The sequence below is a fragment of the Stegostoma tigrinum genome, chromosome 22 (assembly GCF_030684315.1).
Source record: "Stegostoma tigrinum isolate sSteTig4 chromosome 22, sSteTig4.hap1, whole genome shotgun sequence".
Taxonomy (NCBI): domain Eukaryota; kingdom Metazoa; phylum Chordata; class Chondrichthyes; order Orectolobiformes; family Stegostomatidae; genus Stegostoma; species Stegostoma tigrinum.
Window position 1 is genome coordinate 12,915,755 of NC_081375.1, and position 21,775 is coordinate 12,937,529.

Consider the following 21,775-nt stretch of genomic DNA (forward strand, 5'->3'; position numbering starts at 1 on the left):
CTGTCGTAGGTTAGATCTCACACAATAACAAAGCAGAGTACTGGAAGGAAATAAAGTGCTTAATGGCTTGTAGTAAAGACAACAATCTCTCCATCAACATCAGCAAAATGAAAGAGCTTGCTATTGACTTCGGGAAGCTGGGTGGAGGGCATGCTCCAGTCTGCATCAATAGTGCTGAGGTGGTGGTGGTTGAGAGTGCCAAGTTCCAGGGAGTGACGATCACCAACATTCTGTCCTGGTTCACCCATATTGAAGCAATGGTCAACAAAGCATAGCAACACCTCTACTTCCTCACAATGCTAAGGAAATTGGGCATGTCCATAAAGATTCATTTAAATGTTTATAGATGCACCATAGAATGCATTTTATCTGGATGCAGCACAATATGATATGGCAACTACTCTTCCCAAGACTACAAGAAACTACAGAGAGTTGTGAACACAGCCCAGTCCATCACACAAACCAGCCTCCCATCCATTGACTTCGCCCATGTTTCCCATTGCATCAGGAAAGTAACCAACATAATCAAAGATCCCATCCCACCTCGGTTATACTTTCTTCCACCCTCTTCTGTTGGACCGAAGATATAAAAATTTGTAATGTGTTCGAACAGATTTCAAAAACAGCTTTTTTCCCCCGCTGTATCAGACTTTTGAATGGACCTCTTAAATGTTAATCTATCTCTGTACCTTCTCAACAGCTGTAACATTGTACCCTGCATTCTGTTCTGTCACCCTAATGCACTTGTATGATCTTCCTGTAAAGCACGTGAAACTACACTTTTTATTGTACTTCTGTACATGTGACACTAGTAAATCAAATCAAATCAAATTTGTTCTTTGTAGCCCTAACTGATGCTGAAAAGCACCTTTTGTCAACTTCCTGGGAAATAAAAAAATTTCCAAATGAATTTTTTAACTCCAAAAAATGCAGGTTTGTGTAATAATTACTGATATTGACAAACATATCGAACAAACAAACTGCCACAGTGTTTCAGTGTTTCTGATAGGTTGATACAGTATTCCAATAATCGGTGTAGTAATGTATTACCCAAAAAATTGTATCTCACTCTTGGAGAACTAAATTTTGACACTTCAGTCAATTATTTGTTTTCATCATTTGAGGTGACAGTTCTTTTAAAATGAATATTTATTTGAAGTTTGAAGCATATTGCCGATTTCAAATGTAATCCTGCTTGGTACGGTTAAGTCATACCGTAACATCTGTGGCTGGTTCTATCACTTGATTAAATGTACAGCTTGAGCCTCTTAATTTGGAAACGTTTAATGTATATTCTTGACATTGTATAAATCATTATATTTTGTAATGGTTGCTTTTTATTTTCTAGTTTGAGTTGGTTTGTGTATTGTTAGGTAGGATGCAATACAGGTTGATGCACCAGTTTACCTGGTGTGAATAGAAAAATTCCTTCTGTAGCTAAAAGTTTCAGCTTTGAATCAAGTTAGCAAGTTAAATAGCTTGTAAGTTAACATATAAATAAATTATTCCATAGATTGGAATTAAGCCTTGAAAGTCCTTTATAAAATCATTGCAAGATAAAGATTGACATCTTACATTGAAGTTTGTTTTACTATTCCTTCCTTAAAAGAAATATGCAATAGATGCTGCATTTCCAGATTTGAAGGGTTGGCTTAAAATGTCCCACCATCAAGACTATAGTGCATCTAGCCTCCTGCTCCTGAACCAGTCTTGTTCCTTTGGTTATTCAATCAACCTTCTTACTGGCCATGGTTACAATGTCTGGCTCTGCTGCACAGTCAAAACTGGTTCACTTTTCTCAATGAAGTGGTATGGTACATTCTTGTAAAAATTGTCCACTGAAAAGCTACTGCTCCCTCATTGTCCAATTTCTAGTTAGCCCATGCAACGATTGATGTGAGACAAAGTCTGCTCACTTGGGACGGTTATGGTAAATGGTATTGGGGTTGTTGAAATTGACATGCTATTGATCTGGGAAAGAGCAAAGTACTGCTGTTTGTTGCTGGATAGTACTTGATAGTAACAGGACAATGAGTGGGTCACCGCATCATTTGAACCATATCTTTGGCAACTTCTATGTTTATAAGTGTTAGAAACCTGATGGGGTTGAACTGACCAGAAGCAGCTGAAATTAGTTACAAAGTGACTACAATAAAATAAGTTTTCATTTGATACATCCAATTAATATCTAATCAACTTTGTGCTAGTGAGAAAGTAATGAGGGCAAGTTTTCAATATTACATATTATGGATCCGACCCCCTCCTGCTAAAGTATTATGAGAAGAGAGCTTAGACCCAACTTCTATGTTTATTTAAAGACAGGTATAAGGTACTGTGCTCAAGATGCAATTCAATTAATCTCCCACGAGGCTTTAATCAAAACACTTTATTCTTAGAACACAACTAAAATACAACAAAAAGAGAATTGGCATAACTTTACCCAGTTGAAATACCTAACAATATTGTGTGTGTTATTTAAACACAAATCATCAACAGTTCCAATACTGACAATATCCCACAAACACATACTTTGGCAAAAAAGATACATTTCAGCAAAACAGTTGTGATTCTCACATGCTGTATCTCTTCAGTCCAGATGAAAGAATCAGTCTGCCCTTTTGATATTTAAGAGGTAGCCTCATTGCCTCTAGCAGGCAGTAGAAACTTTTAAATAACTGAAAGCAAAGCTAAAAGCTTTTCTGGGTCTGTGAGAGCCCTGACCCCACCCACTCTCAATTCTTTTCAGCACATTTTTTAAACAAAAAACTCCAGGAAGAATAAAAAAGCTGTTTTACCAACTGCCTGCCTGAAGGAGGCATTTCAGTGCTACTGTGACAACATCCTTCTGCAGGAGAAACAGCACAGAACACATCTCTTAAAGGCACCGCCTCATCTCATATGAGAACATGGTTGGTTTAAAAAATGTCCAGTTGCGTTGGTCTGCACATATCATTTGTATTATTGGAATCCTACGGTATTAGCGTCGAAATGATGAAAGCAGCTCAGTTACAGGGTTCAGTAAGTATAGTTTTGAGACTGTGGGTTTGCAAAACAAGGTGGTTGCCAAACACCTGCAAGTTTCAACTTGTCTATCAACATCAATTTGAATTTCAGTGGGATGTGCCTATCCAAGATTTCAACTGCACCCATCCACCAATTCCACAGAGACTTCAACATCATAAGAGCCAGTTTTACAGCCAGGTAGTCCCCATCCCACTTTCCAGCTTAAAAACTTTTTTTCTTCCTAAGCATCTGTGGACACGTAGTATTGTCTGGCATTTGGATTGTTTTAAATATTGATTTTTCAGTTTGGCTGCGCCCAGTTACAGTTTCTGCCAACACAAACTATCAATTGTTTACATTTTGCACATATTTGTAAAATTTTGTATCTGAGTCATTGCATTTGCTTTGAAAACAGGTTTGAAGCATTTATTTTGAGTTTTTCAGTAAAACATCGGAAATTATTTGATGTTAAAAGTATGATGACCTTAATGCTCATGTTAACAGCATTACATATCCTACCTAAACATCAAAACCACTCTGAATCAAAAATTGTCTCTAAATATGTTTTTCTGCCACCCCTAGAATCCGATACTTAAATCTTAACGATAAAATGGATTTTACTCAACTGCTCCAGAACGATAATCCAGATATCGCTCATCCCGATTTAGGGTATGCATAGATTTTTATGTAGGAGTGTGTTGCTTTCCTTTATGGTCTTATGTAGAAAAAAAATTGTTGTCCACGTACTAGTTGACCTGTGCGATTTTGCAGAATACACGTAGTAGTATTTTTAGTGCTTCCTCGCTGTTCTTCTAAGTTTCTTTCTAATAATCTTTGTGCATGAGCTTGCTGCTGCAAAAACCTGAAGCAAATTCTAAACTTGAGTGTTTGGTCCTGCAAAATTGGATACAGTGCTGTAATTTCACTGCAGTTGTGTTTGGAGTCATTGGGAATGATGGAATAAAATTTCTTCTGCTTTTTTCAATTATGTGTTGTCTCCCTCAGCTGTAAGAGAGCTCTTAGAAATTAGTTGAGTCCATACTCAATCTGCAATTTGCAAAGGTCCGGTGTAGGCTGAAGTTGCTCTTCATTGAAAATAATTGGCACTTGTGTGCTGATCATAAATATCACTTCACTCAATCCTTTTAGTGAAGTTAACTCAGCTGGAGAGAGGTTGTGTGGTAATATTTTTCTTCTAATTATCTAAACGTATATTGACCAGGTAGTATTTTTAATCAGACTATTTACAATAAAACCATACAGGAAATCCTCGGACTAAAAGTTTAATGTTGGTATAAAGAAGCTGATGTCAGACTGGATGTTATACACGTTTTCCAGTCTTTCTTTCCAGTGATGTCTGTAGTAGAATGCCATGTAGGTGACCCATTCAATATCACCTGTTCAAAAACTGGTGAATCTTACCCAATGTTTATATTATTTCCTGGACTGCCTGTTTATGCTGTTATTGGATCAGAAAGGCCTCGACATGGCACTCACATGTGCTGTCATTTACATCTCTCACTGAACAGCACATGATTTTATGTCCCATCCCAGAATTACTGTGCAGGAAGATGTTTGAGGAAGTGAAGATTTTCTGAAACTTTTGAACATTCATTGGAGAAGAAGTAAGAATTCAGACAAAATCATCCAGTCTAAAAATTGCCATGTAATCCACAAGTATTTCACCCGCAGCAACTGAGTTTTTGAGCTGGATTTGTTTACCTGTATAATGTATAATTGTAATTACCTACCTCATTTTACCATGTCCTGAAAAATAAAAGACTTGTTACTAAATGTCACGCAGTGTTCTGATTGTAATGCATTCACAGCGTACATAGACAAGTTATTTCTGTTTTCTTAAGATCAAGCTCTTCATTTTCAGCTGATGCATCATGAATTAAGTGCGTGCAACCTCTCCATTGGTTAAGTCCGTAGGAAGCAAGGTCTTTGTTTTAGTGACAAATTATCAATTAAATAATGTTTCCATTTTTTAAATGTTTTTCTTTCAATTTCTCTCTTTGACCCTGCATTGAAATGATAGGTTCATACAACATGTGAACCATGCAGTGATTACCATTCAGCGCTGGTACAGACGTCATTCACAGAGACGCAAAGCAAGTCAAGCTGCCCTAAAGCGACTGCTTGCTACTAAAAAACAGGTGACTTCAAAAGAAATATGACTAGATAAAATTTTGTGCACTGAATATTCACATTGAACTCATCAAGGCTTCTAGCTACGAATATGTAAATTATGAGACAAAGAAAAATCCAGATTAATTTACTTTTCTTTCTAATATCCTGGTAGCTAACCTGAAGAAGAATACACCCATAATTGATTATTATATTAGTCAATAACTCTTTCGTGATGGATTAGTCTACATTAAACTCAGACATGAAGTGAAAAAAATCCCCAATGGTGGAATGCTTTAGGCACTATCAATCCAAAATGACATCTTCAACCTCAAGCCTACTGCACTTAGCTTATGTCATAACTCAAGTTACTCCCAGATTGCAACTTTCTGAAATAAAAACTTTAATTTGTGCATGAATTTCACAACCTTTGTCTTCTTTAATCATCTTGGGTATCTTGTACCATAAAATAGGTGATATTTACTTAATGAATAATAGATTAATGTAATTTCAGATTAGTTTGAATTCCTCTACCCCCCTCCAAAAACTACTGCCATACACACGTATGTGCATACGCAAAAGAATCTGCTGTGCCGTCTAATTCAACACTTTTACACAAGCTGAAATAGTTTGTGGTGTATATTATCTAATCCACTAAAGATGAACCCTTTGCTAAGTTCCCCATATACGTAGGTTCACCCAGGAAAGATGAAGTCGAAGCCCTGAAGGAGACTCATCAGTTTCAGTGAGATGCTTCAATATATGTATAGAGTATGAAGCTGACAGTTACAGAAATGTGTTTTGCTGTTGAATGATCTGTTAGGTAAGGCAGGACACTTAACAATGACAGAACAACAAGCCGTGTACTTTTAATGTATATTCAGTGCAAATGTTTAATTCTATGATGCAATCAAAGCAAAATGCTGAGGTTGCTAGGCACCTGAAATGAAATGAAAGTGCTGGAGAAATTCACTAGATCATGCAGCATCTGTGGAAGCAGTTCATGTTTTGAGTCCAATGTAGCTTTTCTTTGAACTCTGAAAAAATTCTGAAGACATCATAAGTTAATTGCTTCTATCTGTACAGATGCTGCTAGATGTTCTCTGTTTCTCCAGCAATTTCTGCATTTAATATCTATGCTGCACTGAGTTGTTGTAAAATATTTAGTATACTTATCAAGGAGTTTGCTTTTATGAGTTATGTTTCATCAAAATCATTAATCTTTAAGGAAGAGCATTATAAACAACGAAATATTATTCAAGCTGTTAGCAATATTTACTGTTGTAAATAATTATATGCTACTAATGCACAGTAGGGTGGAATTGGATCCACTCATCAGTTGGGTTAAGGCCCATTTCAACTTGCCATTTAAACACAGAGAAGTGCGAATTACCTGATGGTGCATTTTTGTATCAGGAGAGAGAGCAAGAAATGTTAGTTGAAAGTGATCAAGAGCGCCAAAGGAAAAAAAGTGAGGAACGGAAGAAGATTCGAGAAGAGAAAGCGCGACAAGCAAGGAAGGCTGCCATCGAGGTACTGTGCTGCAATGTGAATTTCATTATTAAGGTTCAGTTTGATTTATTTTCTTTCAAACTAACCTTTGATGTGGACATCCTTATTGCACCTAATTCCAGTAGACTTTTAATATGTTGCTGGTGGTGTGTACAGCAGTCTGATAATGTCAATATGGAACTCTTTCTGTGGCCTAGTTCAGCACGACATAACTACTTATAAATTGTTAATATTTAATATTTTATGTACTCATTAATGTAAGGGCATGTCAGCTTCATCGTTCTAGCATGATTTTTCTGTGGAAACAAAATAATTTCACAATTTTTAGTTTAACTTTCTTAATTCCATCTGGTACTTCTTTAGTGTGGAAATTAAGTCAGTGTTTTTTTAAAATTTCCATATGTACCCTGGGTATGATGTTTGTTATTCATATTTTGAGCAGTACTGGTTTATTACCCTGTAAGTGCATTATACTGCAGCTTCTGGACTGGTTCCTTTATATGGTATTGCTGGTGACAGGGAAAGTAGCTAATATAGCTAGGTTTTTTTCAAGTCATTGTAACTGTTCATTTGAGTGGATACTATGCCCTTTTTGACACTGTGGGAGCTTATTGACCAAATTTTGAGTTGCATGACAGTTACTGTGACAAAGCTATAATGAGGACACAGTTTGCTGCAAAATTAGTACCTGCCTCTGTTGTTTTTTTAACCAGCATTGAGTTCATGTCCTGAACAATAATAAACTCAACATTTTTGATAATGTGGGGAACCAAGGGTTACAGGGAGAAGGAAGGAGAATGGGAAACATATCAGCCATGATCAGGTGGTGGAGCAGACAAATGGCCTAATTCTGCTCCTCTATTTTATGGTCTAAATTTTTCAGTGTGTTCAACATTAGTGCTCATATTAAGGATGGAGATACAGCCACAGTAGAAGCTGAGAGAGCTTTGTCCATACAGACAGTATACTGAGCAACAAGCAATAATATCCAGAGTAGCCCTTTCAGGACTTTAGGTCTGAGTCTACTCTGCCATTTAATAAGATTTGGGAGTGGCCTTAACTCCATGTTTCTGTATACTCTGTCTGTAACAACTGGACTCGTTCGTAGGTCAAAAATTTATTTAACCCACCTGCTAATCTGAGCATTCTTGGGTTGATTCTTCTGCTGAAGTTCCCCAATTCACATGGCTGTAATTGCCAGAGGGATGCCTAGCCTTACTCCTTTTAGCTATGTTTTTCCTTTTCAGGTCTCTGGAACAGCCTCACATTGGCACCACCATTGAATCCTCCATTTTTTGTGTTACTGCTGTGCATCTCATTTGAACAGAGATGGCTAAGAATGCATGTTGTCCCAGGATTCATTCTTTTTGAGCCTCTGACATCTGTTCCATACAAATACTTGAATAAAGAATGAGAGTAGGCTTTTCAGCCCCTTGAGCCTGCTCCCGCTTGCAAAGCAAGTTTTTTTTTTCTGAACATTTCACTCCAGTTATTATTAGGAGTCTATTCACGTTTCATATCTTAGCATAATGCAACAATTTATGTTCAGTGACCCAACTTCCTGTTCTTTCTCGGATAAATAATTCCAAAGTTTAAAAATTCTGAGAGATCAAATTATTTCTCATCTCTGTCTTAAATGCGAGACCCCTTATTCTGAAACTGTGTCCCTTCATTCTAGATTTCCCCATGAAGGTATTCCATTGTTAGAATTGCTGGCTTTCAGTTGGACATTTTTGATTCCAAGCCACTATTGAAAGCACAGCAGGGCTCTGTCCTCACACCAATGTTTTGTGAAGCTAAACATTTCAGAGATTTTAAGAAAGATGTCTTAATAAATGTTTATCAGGTATGGTCAAACTTTGACAAAATTCAAAATCAGGATGGAAATTCTATAGAAGAATGTATAATAGAATTCAGAGATTCGTAACTTGGAGCTTGCCTTTGAATTATTGGACTGTTGCTAAAGTACTGAACATGGATAGATTCCTAGTATTAACTAGAGTTAGATTTTCAAAAAGAAGTGCCTGGAACAGAGATTAGAAGCATTAGAACAAAATACTTGGGAAAACAATTATTCCCAGTAGACATCATGGTACTAATGGGACATTTAGGACATACACAATAAAAGATTGCAGAAGTGTCCACAGGAAGGAATTGTAACTAAAATAAGTGAATAATAAGATATCTCTGGCAACTATGACAGCTGACAGGAATTGGGAACTGTAGCAGAATTATGAACCACAGGAATATCCATGGCAGTTCTGACAAATACTTTGATTGCGACTCAGCAAAACAATTTTTGTAATGAATTGTCCTAATCAGAATTACAAAGTTTTTTAAAATTACCCATGTCATGTAAGGTTTGGAATAAGCTACTGATAATGGAGAAGGGTTTGTACTAGCTACAAGGAGTCTCAGCCGGTCACAAACTCATTTCAGTCACACTGTGTTGAACAGTGGATGCATTTCCACAGTTGTGGAGTGAGTTGATTTTAAAAAACGTAATCATTGGCAAATGTGATACAAATAAAATCTTAAGGAGGGCACCATTGTGGCTCGTCATGAATCTTCCAGTTGTAAGAGACTTTAACAAAGTTGTAGTAATGGACTTTGAAGGTATGGGACAAGGGGAAAATACATTTTTTTTTAAAGAAGCTTTAAAACAAATCCATGAAAAAACTTTGTGATTAAATGTGTTTTCATGTTCAAAGAATAGGGGAACAACAGAGATTAGTTCTGTTATATGGAAAATGTAAAACTGTTTAATTTTGTTACTATTCATATCTGTACTTCAGAGTAAGATATAGAATATGAAAAAAATGTACTTGTCTTTTCTTCTGCTCAAAGATTGTCTTTATTTCTCAGGTTTTTATTTAAGGAGAAGAGCAAAATCTGATCATCTCGCAAGTGATGGTGTTTAACTGATTAATTAATTGGTTGGATAAATGTAATGGGAGAATAGTGTTTGAGGCGAGGCTGTCGTGCAGAAGGAGCTACAATTCTGAATACCTAATAAACTCTAGCCAGGAGAAGGGGGTTCTGTCTCACTGACCAGCTTGGATCTCAAATGACAACCAGTTTAGTTTATTTGCAATCTGTGAGACCTACGTAACATGTGGCTTTATTTTAAACTGTATTTCATTAGCTTCGGGACATCGTGAGGATACAAAAGGGACCGTGTTCACACACTTTTTTTATTATTGAGAGAGAACACACACAATTCTTGATATGTGGTCACCCATTACCAGTCTTTGATGCCTTGATGGTATAGTTATGAAGAGCTGCAGTGAGGTATTACTTGAAAAATATCTATTATCATTGTAGAATAAGGTAATTCTTACAACAAAGTTGTGCCTCAGAAAATTGGAAACAAACTTCATCTAAAATTTCCACGATAAGTAGCCATGTTGACTGAATACTTTCCTGTGGAACAGGTCCATTTCCAGTGTTGAATATAATATTTTAATTTAAACTGAAGACAGTATTCTACAGGATCAATTCATTAAGACTGTTATAATAACATTAAATTTTAATTCCTAATACCTATGTTTTTTTAAAGGAATTGCAGCAGAAACGTGCAGAAAAAGCAGCTGAAGATAAAAGAACTAGTGAGGAAGAAATTGCCATGCTTCAAGAGAGGGGGAGGATTGCAAAGAAAAAAACTATCAAGCCTATGTCTGTCAATAATACAAGTCCAGTTCATAGTCGAATTAAATCCAAAAATTCAGGTGAAATGTTTGTATTACTGTAGATAAGAGATTGACAATATGCGTTAAGAAGCAGAAATACATTGAATTCATTCTTTTTATTGTATTTTTAGACTTTCTCTCCTTCACCCATACTTTAACACATTGCCCCTAAAACTTTAGTATCATCAAACCTTTGCAAAGTTTTTCAGTAGACAAACAGAATGAATCATAGAGTACATTTCTGCAGGGATTTTCTTACTTGTTCCTCAATTTCAGAGGAAATGGTAGAAATTCAAGAAAATCGATTAGTAATATTTATGTCATTTTTCTCGAACTTTCATGGCTTTTGCAAAAGTTATAGTCAACAAATGTTAATTAAAACCCTCTTGAAAATGTATCTTCCGGGGAATCTTCTCAATTTTGTGTTGCGTCTCAAAACAGACTGTAAAAGTTGAACATTGGGGTAAAGTTTTATTGTTTAGAAGTCTAATACTGTTCAAACTATGAATTATGAGTGAATTAAATTGTATTGACCTAAGTGCCAGTTTTGTTCTTGCTGCTGAATTGTGTGCCATGCAATGTACTTAATTTACTATGAAGTGTTTTGGGACATCCTGATACCATGAAAGGTGCTGCAAGAATAAAATCGTTCTTTCTTTTGTATAATTTATGAATGGAAGGAGTGATTATGTAATCTGGCCTGTCATGCTCTCCATTAATCCCCTGCAAATGCATATGCAAGCCCAGTTTATTTGATTTGCTCTTTTAGTTTTGTTTTGTTTCCCGTCCTTCTGTCCACATCTTCCTCCTGACAACGTAACTATGAGACCATTCTCCCCGAGTTTAGGGAATTCAGCATGGTGTGCATTGGCATTGTGTAGTTTCTAACAGACTCTCAGAGCCGATATCTGCCCGTAGCATATTTTTAAAAGTTAGAAGTTATCCTCATTGTTTTCTAACATTAAAAATAACTTGTTCTTCATGCAGTTACAGATCCAGAAGTGCTTTCTAACCAGAGAACTGTGAGTCCCCTTGCTCCTTGTGTAAAGACAGAAGAACTGCAGGTATGCGTTCACAAGTTTATTACAAAATATCAAAACAATTTATAGAACATAGAACACAGAACAGTACAGCACAGAACAGGCCCTTCAGCCCACAATGTTGTGCCGACCATTGATCCTCATGTATGCGCCCTCAAATTTCTGTGACCATATGCATGTCCAGCAGTCTCTTAAATGACCCCAATGACCTTGCTTCCACAACTGCTGCTGGCAATGCATTCCATGCTCTTACAACTCTCTGTGTAAAGAACCCGCCTCTGACATCCCCTCTATACTTTCCTCCAACCAGCTTAAAACTATGACCCCTCATGCTAGCCATTTCTGCCCTGGGAAATAGTCTCTGGCTATCAACTCTACCTATGCCTCTCATTATCTTGTATCCCTCAGTTAGGTCCCCTCTCCTCCTCCTTTTCTCCAATGAAAAGAGTCCGAGCTCAGTCAACCTCTCTTCATAAGATAAGCCCTCCAGTCCAGGCAGCATCCTGGTAAACCTCCTCTGAACCCTCTCCAAAGCTTCCACACCTTTGCTATAATAGGGCGACCAGAACTGGACGCAGTATTCCAAGTGCGGTCTAACCAAAGTTTTATAGAGCTGCAACAAGATCTCACGACTCTTAAACTCAATCCCCCTGCTAATGAAAGCCAAAACACCATATGCTTTCTTAACAACCCTGTCCACTTGGGTGGCCATTTTAAGGGATCTATGTATCTGCACACCAAGATCCCTCTGTTCCTCCACACTGCCAAGAATCCTATCCTTAATCCTGTACTCAGCTTTCAAATTCGACCTTCCAAAATGCATCACCTCGCATTTACCCAGGTTGAACTCCATCTGCCACCTCTCAGCCCATCTCTGCATCCTGTCAATGTCCCGCTGCAGCCTACAACAGCCCTCTACACTGTCAACGACACCTCCTACCTTGGTGTCGTCTGCAAACTTGCTGACCCATCCTTCAATCCCCTCGTCCAAGTCATTAATAAAAATTACAAACAGTAGAGGCCCAAGGACAGAGCCCTGTGGAACACCACTCACCACTGACTTCCAGGCAGAATATTTTCCTTCTACTACCACTCGCAGTCTTCTGTTGGCCAGCCAATTCTGTATCCAGACAGCTAAGTTCCCCTGTATCCCATTCCTCCTGACCTTCTGAATGAGCCTACCATGGGGAACCTTATCAAATGCCTTGCTGAAGCCCATATACACCACGTCCACAGCTCGACCCTCATCAACTTTTCTAGTCACATCCTCGAAGAACTCGATAAGGTTTGTGAGGCATGACCTGCCCCCCTCAAAGCCGTGTTGACTGCATTTAATCAAGCCATGCTCTTCCAGATGGTTATAAATCCCATTCCTCAGAATCCTTTCTAACACCTTGCAGACGACAGACGTGAGACTTACTGGTCTGTATTTGCCGGGGATTTCCCTATTTCCTTTCTTGAAGAGAAGAATGACATTTGCCTCTCTCCGGTCCTCCGGTACGACTTCAGTGGAGAGCGAGGATGCAAAGATCTTCGCAAGTGGCGAAGCAGTTGCATTTCTCGTTTCCCAAAGCAGCCGAGGACAAATCTGGTCCGGGCCTGGCGACTTGTTAATCTTAATGTTTGACAAAATTTTCAGCACATCAGCTTCCTCTACCTCTATCCATTCCAGCATGCACACCTGCTCTTCAAAGGTTTCATTCACTACAAAGTTTGTTTCTTTTGTAAAGACAGAAGCAAAAAACTCATTTTGGGCTTTCCCTACCTCCTCAGACTCCACACACAAGTTCCCTATGCTATCCCTGATCGGCCCTACTCCTTCTTTGACCATTCTCTTATTCCTCACATAAGTGTAAAATGCCTTTGTGTTCTCCCTAATCCATTCTGCCAAGCCTTTCTCGTGCCCCCTCCTGGCTCTCCTCAGACCATTTTTGAGCTCCTTCCTCACCTGCCTGTAATCCTCTAGAGCTGAGCTTGACCCTAGCTTCCTCCACCTTATGTAAGCTACCTTCTTCCTTTTGACGAGAAGCTCCACCGCTCTCGTCATCCAAGGTTCCTTTATCTTACTCCTTCCTGCCTGTCTCAGAGGGACATATTTATTCATCACTCGCAACAACTGTTCCTTAAACAGTCTCCACATGTCTATAGTGCCTTTACCATGGAACAATTGCTCCCAGTCCATGCTTCCTAGCTCATGTCTAATCGCATCATAGTTTCCTCTTCCCCAATTAAATATCCTCCCATTTTGCCTAATTTACATGTTATGTTAGGTTTTTATTTCACTGCTGATCAGTTTTGCTTTACATGCAGTTCATATGTATTTATTGTTTCTGGTTTGTATTTTTTAAGGCAACTGTCACTTTCCCGATTTGACTTTTGAGTACCTAAATATACAGAGCATGCAGCTTCTAAGTTTCATTTGTTAGCCGTGCTTGGTTATTGGGTTGATAGCAGAGACACTACTGTTGCCTTCAGACCCTTTTGGTAAGAATGTAAAAAATAGCAGCAGGAGTAGACCATTCAGCACATCAAGCTTGCTCTGCCATTTATTGAGATTTTGGCTGATCCACTACTTCAATTATTTTTCTGCAATTTTTTTCCCATATTTTTTAATATATAGATATCTGTTGATCTTGGTTATAAAATACTCAGTGATTGAGCCTCCATGACCTTCTCGGACAAGTTTCCAAATGCATTGCTCCACGTCTCAATTCTAAATGGCCTATCTACCTGGTCCTAGATTCTTTTAGCCAGGAGAAGCATCCTCTTGAACCTAACCTTCCAAGCCCTTGTAAGAATGTACTATGTTTCGTTGAGATCATCTCCCTATTTTTCTAAACTAAAAATAATGCTCCTGATCTGTATGTGTGGCTATATCAGATGTAGACAGAATAGAACACAGTCTGTAATTTTTTGCCTCTTTCTTGTCTTCCACTTCTCTTTGATCAGATTGCCAACTGATACTCAATTGTACTGGCTAAAAGTGGACCAGCTAGTTGAGATCATGAAGGGTATGGGCTGTCCTTATGCCTGTATGGAGTTAATACTTAAGGAGATTGTGGAGGAACACTGGCAAAGAAATAGGCAGATTTTAAAACTAGTTTGCAGTTGTAATATTAAGTAAAACTAGTCATGATGCCAAGAAAAAAGTGCACTGCTTCCTGTCCAAATGATGCTTCTTAATATTTCAGCAACTCTTCAATTTCTTACATAAAAACACACATAATAAACATCTGTAACTTAAGGTTTTGCATTATCTAGGTGGTAATTACAGTTTTAAATATGTTTTCAACCAAGACTTAGAATTATAGAATCCCTACAGGATGGAAGCAGGCCATTCGGCCCATTGAGTTCACACTGAACCTCCAAAGAGCATCCTACTCAAACCCACTCCCCTACCCTATCCCTGTATCCTTGCATTTCCCTTGGCTAATCCACCTAACCTGCACATCTAACCCCAGGCTGAAATCAAACCTGTGACCCTGGCGCTGGAAGGTAGCAGTGTTAACTGCTGAGCCACCATGCCGCTCCTCACTTCTTGAGCCTGCAGGAGCCTAAAAGTTAATATCTCCTAATTTATTGAAATGTTTTGCACTGCAAAGGATGGATGTTTAAACATTTGAACATGAACTTCCTTTTATGTGGTATCTTCTAATATTGAAAAGCATCTAAATGCCCCGCATGAGGATCTAATCAAACAATGAACACAGATTCAAAGGAGGAGATGTTGAGTTGGGATAAGAAAAACTTAATCAGTGAGAGATGCATTAAAATGCAGTGGGCTTCTGGAAGGGATTTCCACATGATATGGATTTTGCTCCTAAAAACAGCGGTGGTGGCTGAACTGATAGGGATGCACTAGGCCATTGGTAGAGGAATAGAGGGAGGAGTTGGGCTTTAGGAGTGCAAGATATTAGAACAAATCAGATAGTGAAAAGATTTAAGTATGAGAATAACATTGTAAGTTGAAGTTACAGGGTATGGAAGGAAAATTGGCTGGTCAGCAGCTCTTTGGGAGATGAGATAGGTTTCATGGGTGGGATAAAATTGGACAAAGCATTTTGAGAGATGGGGAAGAAACTGGGTTCATCATTAAAGTGGGACTAGCCTGTGGACAGGCTTGGCTTGATGGGCAAAAGGACAGTGAGAATCTGCAGAGACAAATGAATTTCCGAAGCGGTGAGGAATGATTGCATCACAATAGCCCAGGAAACTGGCAGTGAGATGGGGAAAGCTTTTTTGTTCCATTTGAATAAGCACTTTGCCCACTAGATTGTCTTGTAATCTCCTGTCTCCAGTTGTTTTAGAACCTTTGGAAATCTAGCTGTCAAAATTGAAAGGGATAAGTGTGTTAAAATCTGAAGCATAAAGCATTATTATCATCATACATAAATTATCGACCAACTTCTCAACAACAGACTATTTCCCAACCACGTTTGCCTTCAGTCTATCCTATTTAAACTGGAAGTGGGTGAGTTGGTTGTGAACCGTGGCCAGATTTCAGACTTTTCAGTACTAAACTCCCTGTCTGCCTCCTGGCTGGCTGTCAGTGTTAAATCATGTGCGCACCCCCCCCACCCCATCACAGTACCTGATCAGGTGATCTGGTGCATCAAATTCCATATCCATTAGGGACTTGAGACAATGAAGACAGGAGCCTTAATGGAGTAAGCAACTGAGATGGAAGACAATAGTGATTCTGCTGGCAACAAAGATACAAATGACGAGGAATAAAAACAGAAGTTGCTGGAAAGGCTCAGTAGGTTTGGCAGCATCTGTGAAGAAAAACGTCAGAGTTAACGTTACTGGTCCGGTGACCCTTCCTCAACTGTTCTGAGAAACGTTAACTCTGATTTTTTTTTCTTTACAAATGCTGCCAGACCTGCTGAGCTTTTCCAGCAACTTCTGTTTTTGTTCCTGATTTACAATATCCACAGTTCTTTTGTTTTTTATTTAAAAATAATGAGGGTAAGTTCATAGTTGAGTTGGTTGGAGAACATTAGTGATGATCCATAATAACACACAAATTAATGACTACCATCCCTTGGATCATTTAGTTGAGGCCCGGGGATTGACATGGAGTGTGTTGGTACCTATCATAAGTTTTGGGGACATGGGGATGACATTGGCTGTGAAGTGTTCATTTTCCTGCTGTTATAAAGGAACTAAAATGTGCAATTGAGAAATGATTTTATTAAACACTGCAGTTATCTTTGTCCGAAATTCTGCTGTGATTAATAGTGAACCTTAAAGGCATTGTGAATTTTGATTTGTTATTTAAGAAAATGTGTAATTTAGCCTATTAATATTTCAAACAGCAGATATAAAAGTTTTCTACAAGCATAAATTCAGCCAACTAAAATACTGGCTTAGTTTATTGTGGAAAATAATTTACTTGCCCACTTTGTCAGACTCAGATTATTTGATTTTTGTTTCTCAGTGACTTCATTCTTGGCAACTTATGAAAAACTATTTAAAACAATAAAAAAAAATTTGCAATCAGCAATTTCATCTGGATAGCTGTTTCAGATCTTCTGTGACAAATAGACAGGAGGATGATAAGTATATGTGACACAGCAAGAGAAGTGGTTGGCATGGCTATTAACATGTTTCAAGTAATTGAAGGCTTGAAATTATCTGCCCATATCTGTACAGAATATAGACATTTCCACATGTTATGGTGACACCACATGCACTTGTACTGCGTAATGTACCTGAATAGACCAAAATAATCTTTCGTTGTGTGGCTAAACTGTTGTTAGACTTTTTTTTACAGAAGCAGGAAACATTTAACCAAAAATGTTTGATATCGAAGCCTTTAGAGATACACTAAATTACTTGAGATAACAAGGTATGGAGGAACACAGCAAGCCAGGCAGCATCAGAAGAGCAGGAAAGCTGATGTTTCCATCTGGACCCTTCTTCAGAAATGGGCAGGAGGACGGGGGCTCTGAAATAAATAGAAGGGGGGATTATGGTGACAGAAGGTGGATAGTAGAGCAGATCAGTAGGGGGAGGACGGCCAGTGACTCGTACAAACATTTAAGCTGACACGACAGTGAACTAGGAATGGAGTCTATCAGATGAGCATCAAGTACAGGATGTGGGTGAGGCCTCTTCTGGAATACTGTGTCCAGTTCTGGTTGCACTGTCATAGGAAGGATATTATGAAACTGGAGAGGGTTCAGAAGAGATTTACCAGGATGTTGCTGGGAATGAAGAATTTGAGTTATAAGGAGAGGCTGGGTAGGCTGGGACTTTTTTCACTGGACCGTAGGAAGCTGATGGGTGACCTTAATGGAGTTTTATAAAATCATGAGGGTCATAGATTAGGTGAATGACAGATGTCTTTTCTGTCGAGTGGGGGATTTCAAGACTAGGGGACATTTGTTTAAGGTGAGAGGGGAATGATTTAAAAAAGACATAAGGGGCAAATTTTTTAGATGCAGGTGCAATTACAATGTTTAAAAGACATTCGGATAAGTTCATGTTTGGAGGGATATCGGCGAAGCTCAGGCAGGTGGGGCTAGTTTAGTTTGGGATTATGGTCAGCATGGACTGGTTGGACCAAAGGGTCTGTTTCTGTGCTGTATGACTCTCTGACTCTAAGTGACAAGTTAAGGAGGCGGGGAAGAAGGTGAGTGTAGGTAGGAAGTTGGGGGTTGGTCAGTGAGGAGGAAGGGCGGATATGTGGGAGGGAAGATGGTCAGGTCAAGGACATGGGGATGGGGGGTTGGGGTTGGTTTTAGGATGAGGTTGGGGATGGAGAGATTTTGAAGCTTGTAAAGTCCACACTGAGACCAGTGGATTGTAGGGTTCCAAGGCAGAATATGAGGTGCTGTTCCTCTTCCAAGTGGCTTCGTTGTGACACTGGAGGAGGCCCAGATTGGACAAGTTGCCCAGGGAGTGGGAGGCTGGGAGGTGTGTCGTTTGTGGTGAACTGAGCGTAGGAACTCCACAAAGTGGTCTCTGAGCCTCCGCTTGGTCTCCCTGATGTAGAGGAGGCCACATCAAGAGCAGCAGATACAATAGACCACATTTGCAGATGTGCAGGTGAGCATCTGTTTAATGTGGAAGGTTTTCTTGGGACCTGGGATGGAGGTGAGGGGGGGAGGTGTAAGGGCAGGTGTAGCACCTCCTACGGTTGCAGGGAAAGGTGCTGGGGATGGCGGAGCTAGTGGGGAGTGTGGAGTGGATGAGGGATTTGCAGAGAGAGCAGTCCCTCCGGAAGGCAGATAAGGGTGGTGAGGGAAGTATATCCTTGGTAGTGGGGTCAGATTGCAGGTGGTGGAGAATGATGCATTGACTTTGGAGGTTAATAGGGTGATACGTGAGGACAAGGGGAATTCTGTCTTTGTTTTGATTGCGGGGAGGAGGCGTGTGAGGGCTGAGGTGCGGGAAAGACACCCTCTGCTTCAACCCTAACCTCACTATCAAAGCCAAGGACAAGGGAAGCGCAGTTGTGGTATGGCGCACTGACCTTTACATTTCCGAGGCGAGGCACCAACTCTCTTACACCTCCTCCAGCCACCTGCTTGATCGTGACCCCACCCCTGACTGCCAAACCATCATCTCTCAAACCATTCACAACCTTATCACCTCGGGTGACCTACCACCCACAGCCTTCAACCTCATCGTTCCCCAACCTCGCACCGCCCGTTTTTATCTTCTTCCCAAAATCCATAAATCCACTGCCTTGGTAGACCCATTGTCTCTGCCTACTCCTGCCCCACTGAACTTATCTCCACTTATCCCATCTCCATTTTCTCCCCTGTGGTCAAGGAACTCCCCACCGATGTCCAGGACACTACCCATGCACTCCACCTCCTCCAAAACTTCCGATTCCCTGGCCCTCAACACCTCATCTTCACCATGGGCGTCCAATCCCGGTATACTTGCATTCCCCGTGCAGATTGCCTAAAAGCCCACTGCTTCTTCCTTTCCTGCAGGCCCAACCAGTCCCCCTCCACCGATACCCTTATTCGCCTAACTAAACTCGTCCTTAACCTTAACAATTTTCCTTCAACTCCTCCCAGTTCCTACAGACGAAACGGGTGGCCATGGGTACCCGCATGGACCCAAGCCATGCCTACTTCTTTGTGGGATAAGTGGAACAGTCCCTCTTCTGCAGCCAAGCTGGCAGTATCCCCCAACTCTTCGTCTGCTTTATCGATGACTGTATCGGCACTGCCTCATGCTCCCACGAGGAGCTTGAACAGTTCATCAACTTTACTAACACCTTGCACCCCAAGCTTAAGTTCACCTGGACCATCTCTGATACTTCTCCCTTACCCTCCCTGGACCTCTGTCTCCATCTCTGGTAACCACCTTGAAACTGATAACTATTTCAAGCCGACTGACTCCCACAGCTACCGAGACTACACATGTCACCCACCTTCCTGCAAGAATGCAGTCCTCTACTCAAAATGCCTCTGCCTCCACCGCATCTGTTCCCAAGGTGAGATGTTCCACTCCTGGACGTCCCAGATGACCCCATTTTTCAAGGACCGCAATTTCCCCGCCACAGTGGTCGAAACGCCCTCGACTGCATCTCTTGCATTTCCCGCACCTCAGCCCTCACACCCTCCCCTCCCTGCAATAAAAACAAAGACAGAGCTCCCCTTGTCCTCACGTATCAACCCATTAACCTCTGGATTCAAAGCATCATTCTCTGCCACTTGCACCACCTGCAATCTGACCCCAATACCATGGATATATTCCCCTCCTCACCCTTATCTGCCTTCTGGAGGGACCGCTCTCTCCATGACGCCCTCGTCCACTCCACGCTCTCCACTAGCCCCACCACCCCTGGCACCTAATCACAGGAAATGCTACACCTGCCCCTACATCTCCCCCCTCACCACCATCCCAGGCCCCAAGAAAACCTTCCACATTAAACATGTTCACCTGCACATCTGCAAACGTGGTCTGTTGTATCCGCTGTCCCCGATGTGGCCTCCTTTACATCGGGGAGACCAAGCAGAGGCTCAGAGACTGCTTTGCGGCGTTCCTAAGCTCTGTTCATGACAAATGACAACACCTCCCAGTCGCGAAACACTTCAACTCCCCCTCCCGCTTCCTGGGTGACATGTCCATCCAATGTCATGACAATGCCACCCGAAAACTGGAGGAACAGCACCTCATATTCCACCTTGGAACCCTACCACCCAATGGTCTCCAATGTGGACTTTACGAGCTTCAAAATCAACCCAACCCTGACCTCATCCCGAGACCAGCTCCCCCCCTCATCCCCGCCTCCTTGACCTGTCCGTCTTCCCACTCACCTATCCACCCCTCCCTCCTCACTGACCAACCCCATTTCAACTTCCTATCTACACTCACCTTTACTTGTCCGTTTTTTTGTGCACTATCTGCTCTACTATCCACCTTCTGTCACCTTCCCCTCCCCCATTTATTTCAGAGCCCCCTTCCCCTCCCTCATTTCTGAAGAAGGGTCCAGAGCCGAAATGTAAGCTTTCCTACTCTTCTGATGTTGCCTGGCTTGCTGTATCCCTCCAGCTCCAAAACTTGTAATCTCAGACTCCAGCATCGGCAGTTCCTACTATCTCTCACTAAATTACTTGTATTGCTTCCATCTCTCCTTTCAATGGTTATTTTTATTCTTGAAAATGCTGACTCATGATGGTACTTAATTTGATGGACATCAGCAACATATGTCATCGAGGTTCGTATGCATGCCTGAACATGGAACATTGAAGCCTGATCCCTATTCTGTTTTTATGTGTGGGAGATTATATACACGCATATTCCAGCAGAGGTCCTTGTAATCCCTCTACTGTAAAGAATGTATCAGACTCTTGGCAGATGTGATGTCTAGATGGCCGAATGATATTATTGCTAGACTATTAATTCCAGAAACTCAGCTAATTTTCTGGGGACCAGGGTTTGAATTCTGTCATGGCAAATGATGGAATTGAATTTGAATTTAATTTAAAATGATCCGGAATTAAGAATCTACTGATCTCCTTGAATCATGATTGATTGTCAGAAAAACTCATCTGATTCACTAATGTCCTTCAGGGAAGGGAAATCTGCCATCCTCACCTGGCCTGGCCTACATGTGACTTTAGAATTGCAACATGGTTGACTCGCAACTACCCTCTGAAATGGCCAAGCAAGCCATTTAGTTGTACCAGTTGCTACAAAGTCTCAAAGAAATGGAATGGGATGGATCACCTGGCATTGATTGAGACATCGGAAAAGACAATGGCAGAGACAATCCTGTTGACCCGTAAAGTTATCTTCACTAACTTCTGGGGGCTAGTGCCAAAATTGGGACACCTGTCTCAGACCTTTAAGCAACAGCCTAACATTGTCATACTCACAGGATCATATCTTACAGACAACACCATCACCATCCCTGGATATGTCCGGCCTCAC

The 21,775-nt window shown here is 40.5% G+C and overlaps 1 protein-coding gene across 7 annotated transcripts in view; it reads left to right on the forward strand.

The window, feature by feature from the left end:
* cep131 (centrosomal protein 131) overlaps positions 1-21,775 on the forward strand; it is a 128,169-nt gene that overhangs the window by 36,750 nt on the left and 69,644 nt on the right. For 5 of the 7 annotated variants that reach the window (XR_009447070.1, XM_059653653.1, XM_059653657.1 and 2 more), the window contains 5 exons: positions 3,586-3,672; positions 5,045-5,162; positions 6,550-6,666; positions 10,205-10,373; positions 11,322-11,398. Coding sequence is in view for 6 of the 7 variants with exons in the window: in XM_059653653.1 (XP_059509636.1) it covers positions 3,586-3,672; positions 5,045-5,162; positions 6,550-6,666; positions 10,205-10,373; positions 11,322-11,398 (568 nt within the window). In the remaining variant the exon portion in view is untranslated. The remainder of the gene's footprint in view (positions 1-3,585; positions 3,673-5,044; positions 5,163-6,549; positions 6,667-10,204; positions 10,374-11,321; positions 11,399-21,775) is intronic. The other 2 variants (XM_059653655.1, XM_059653656.1) reach the window with 2 other exon arrangements.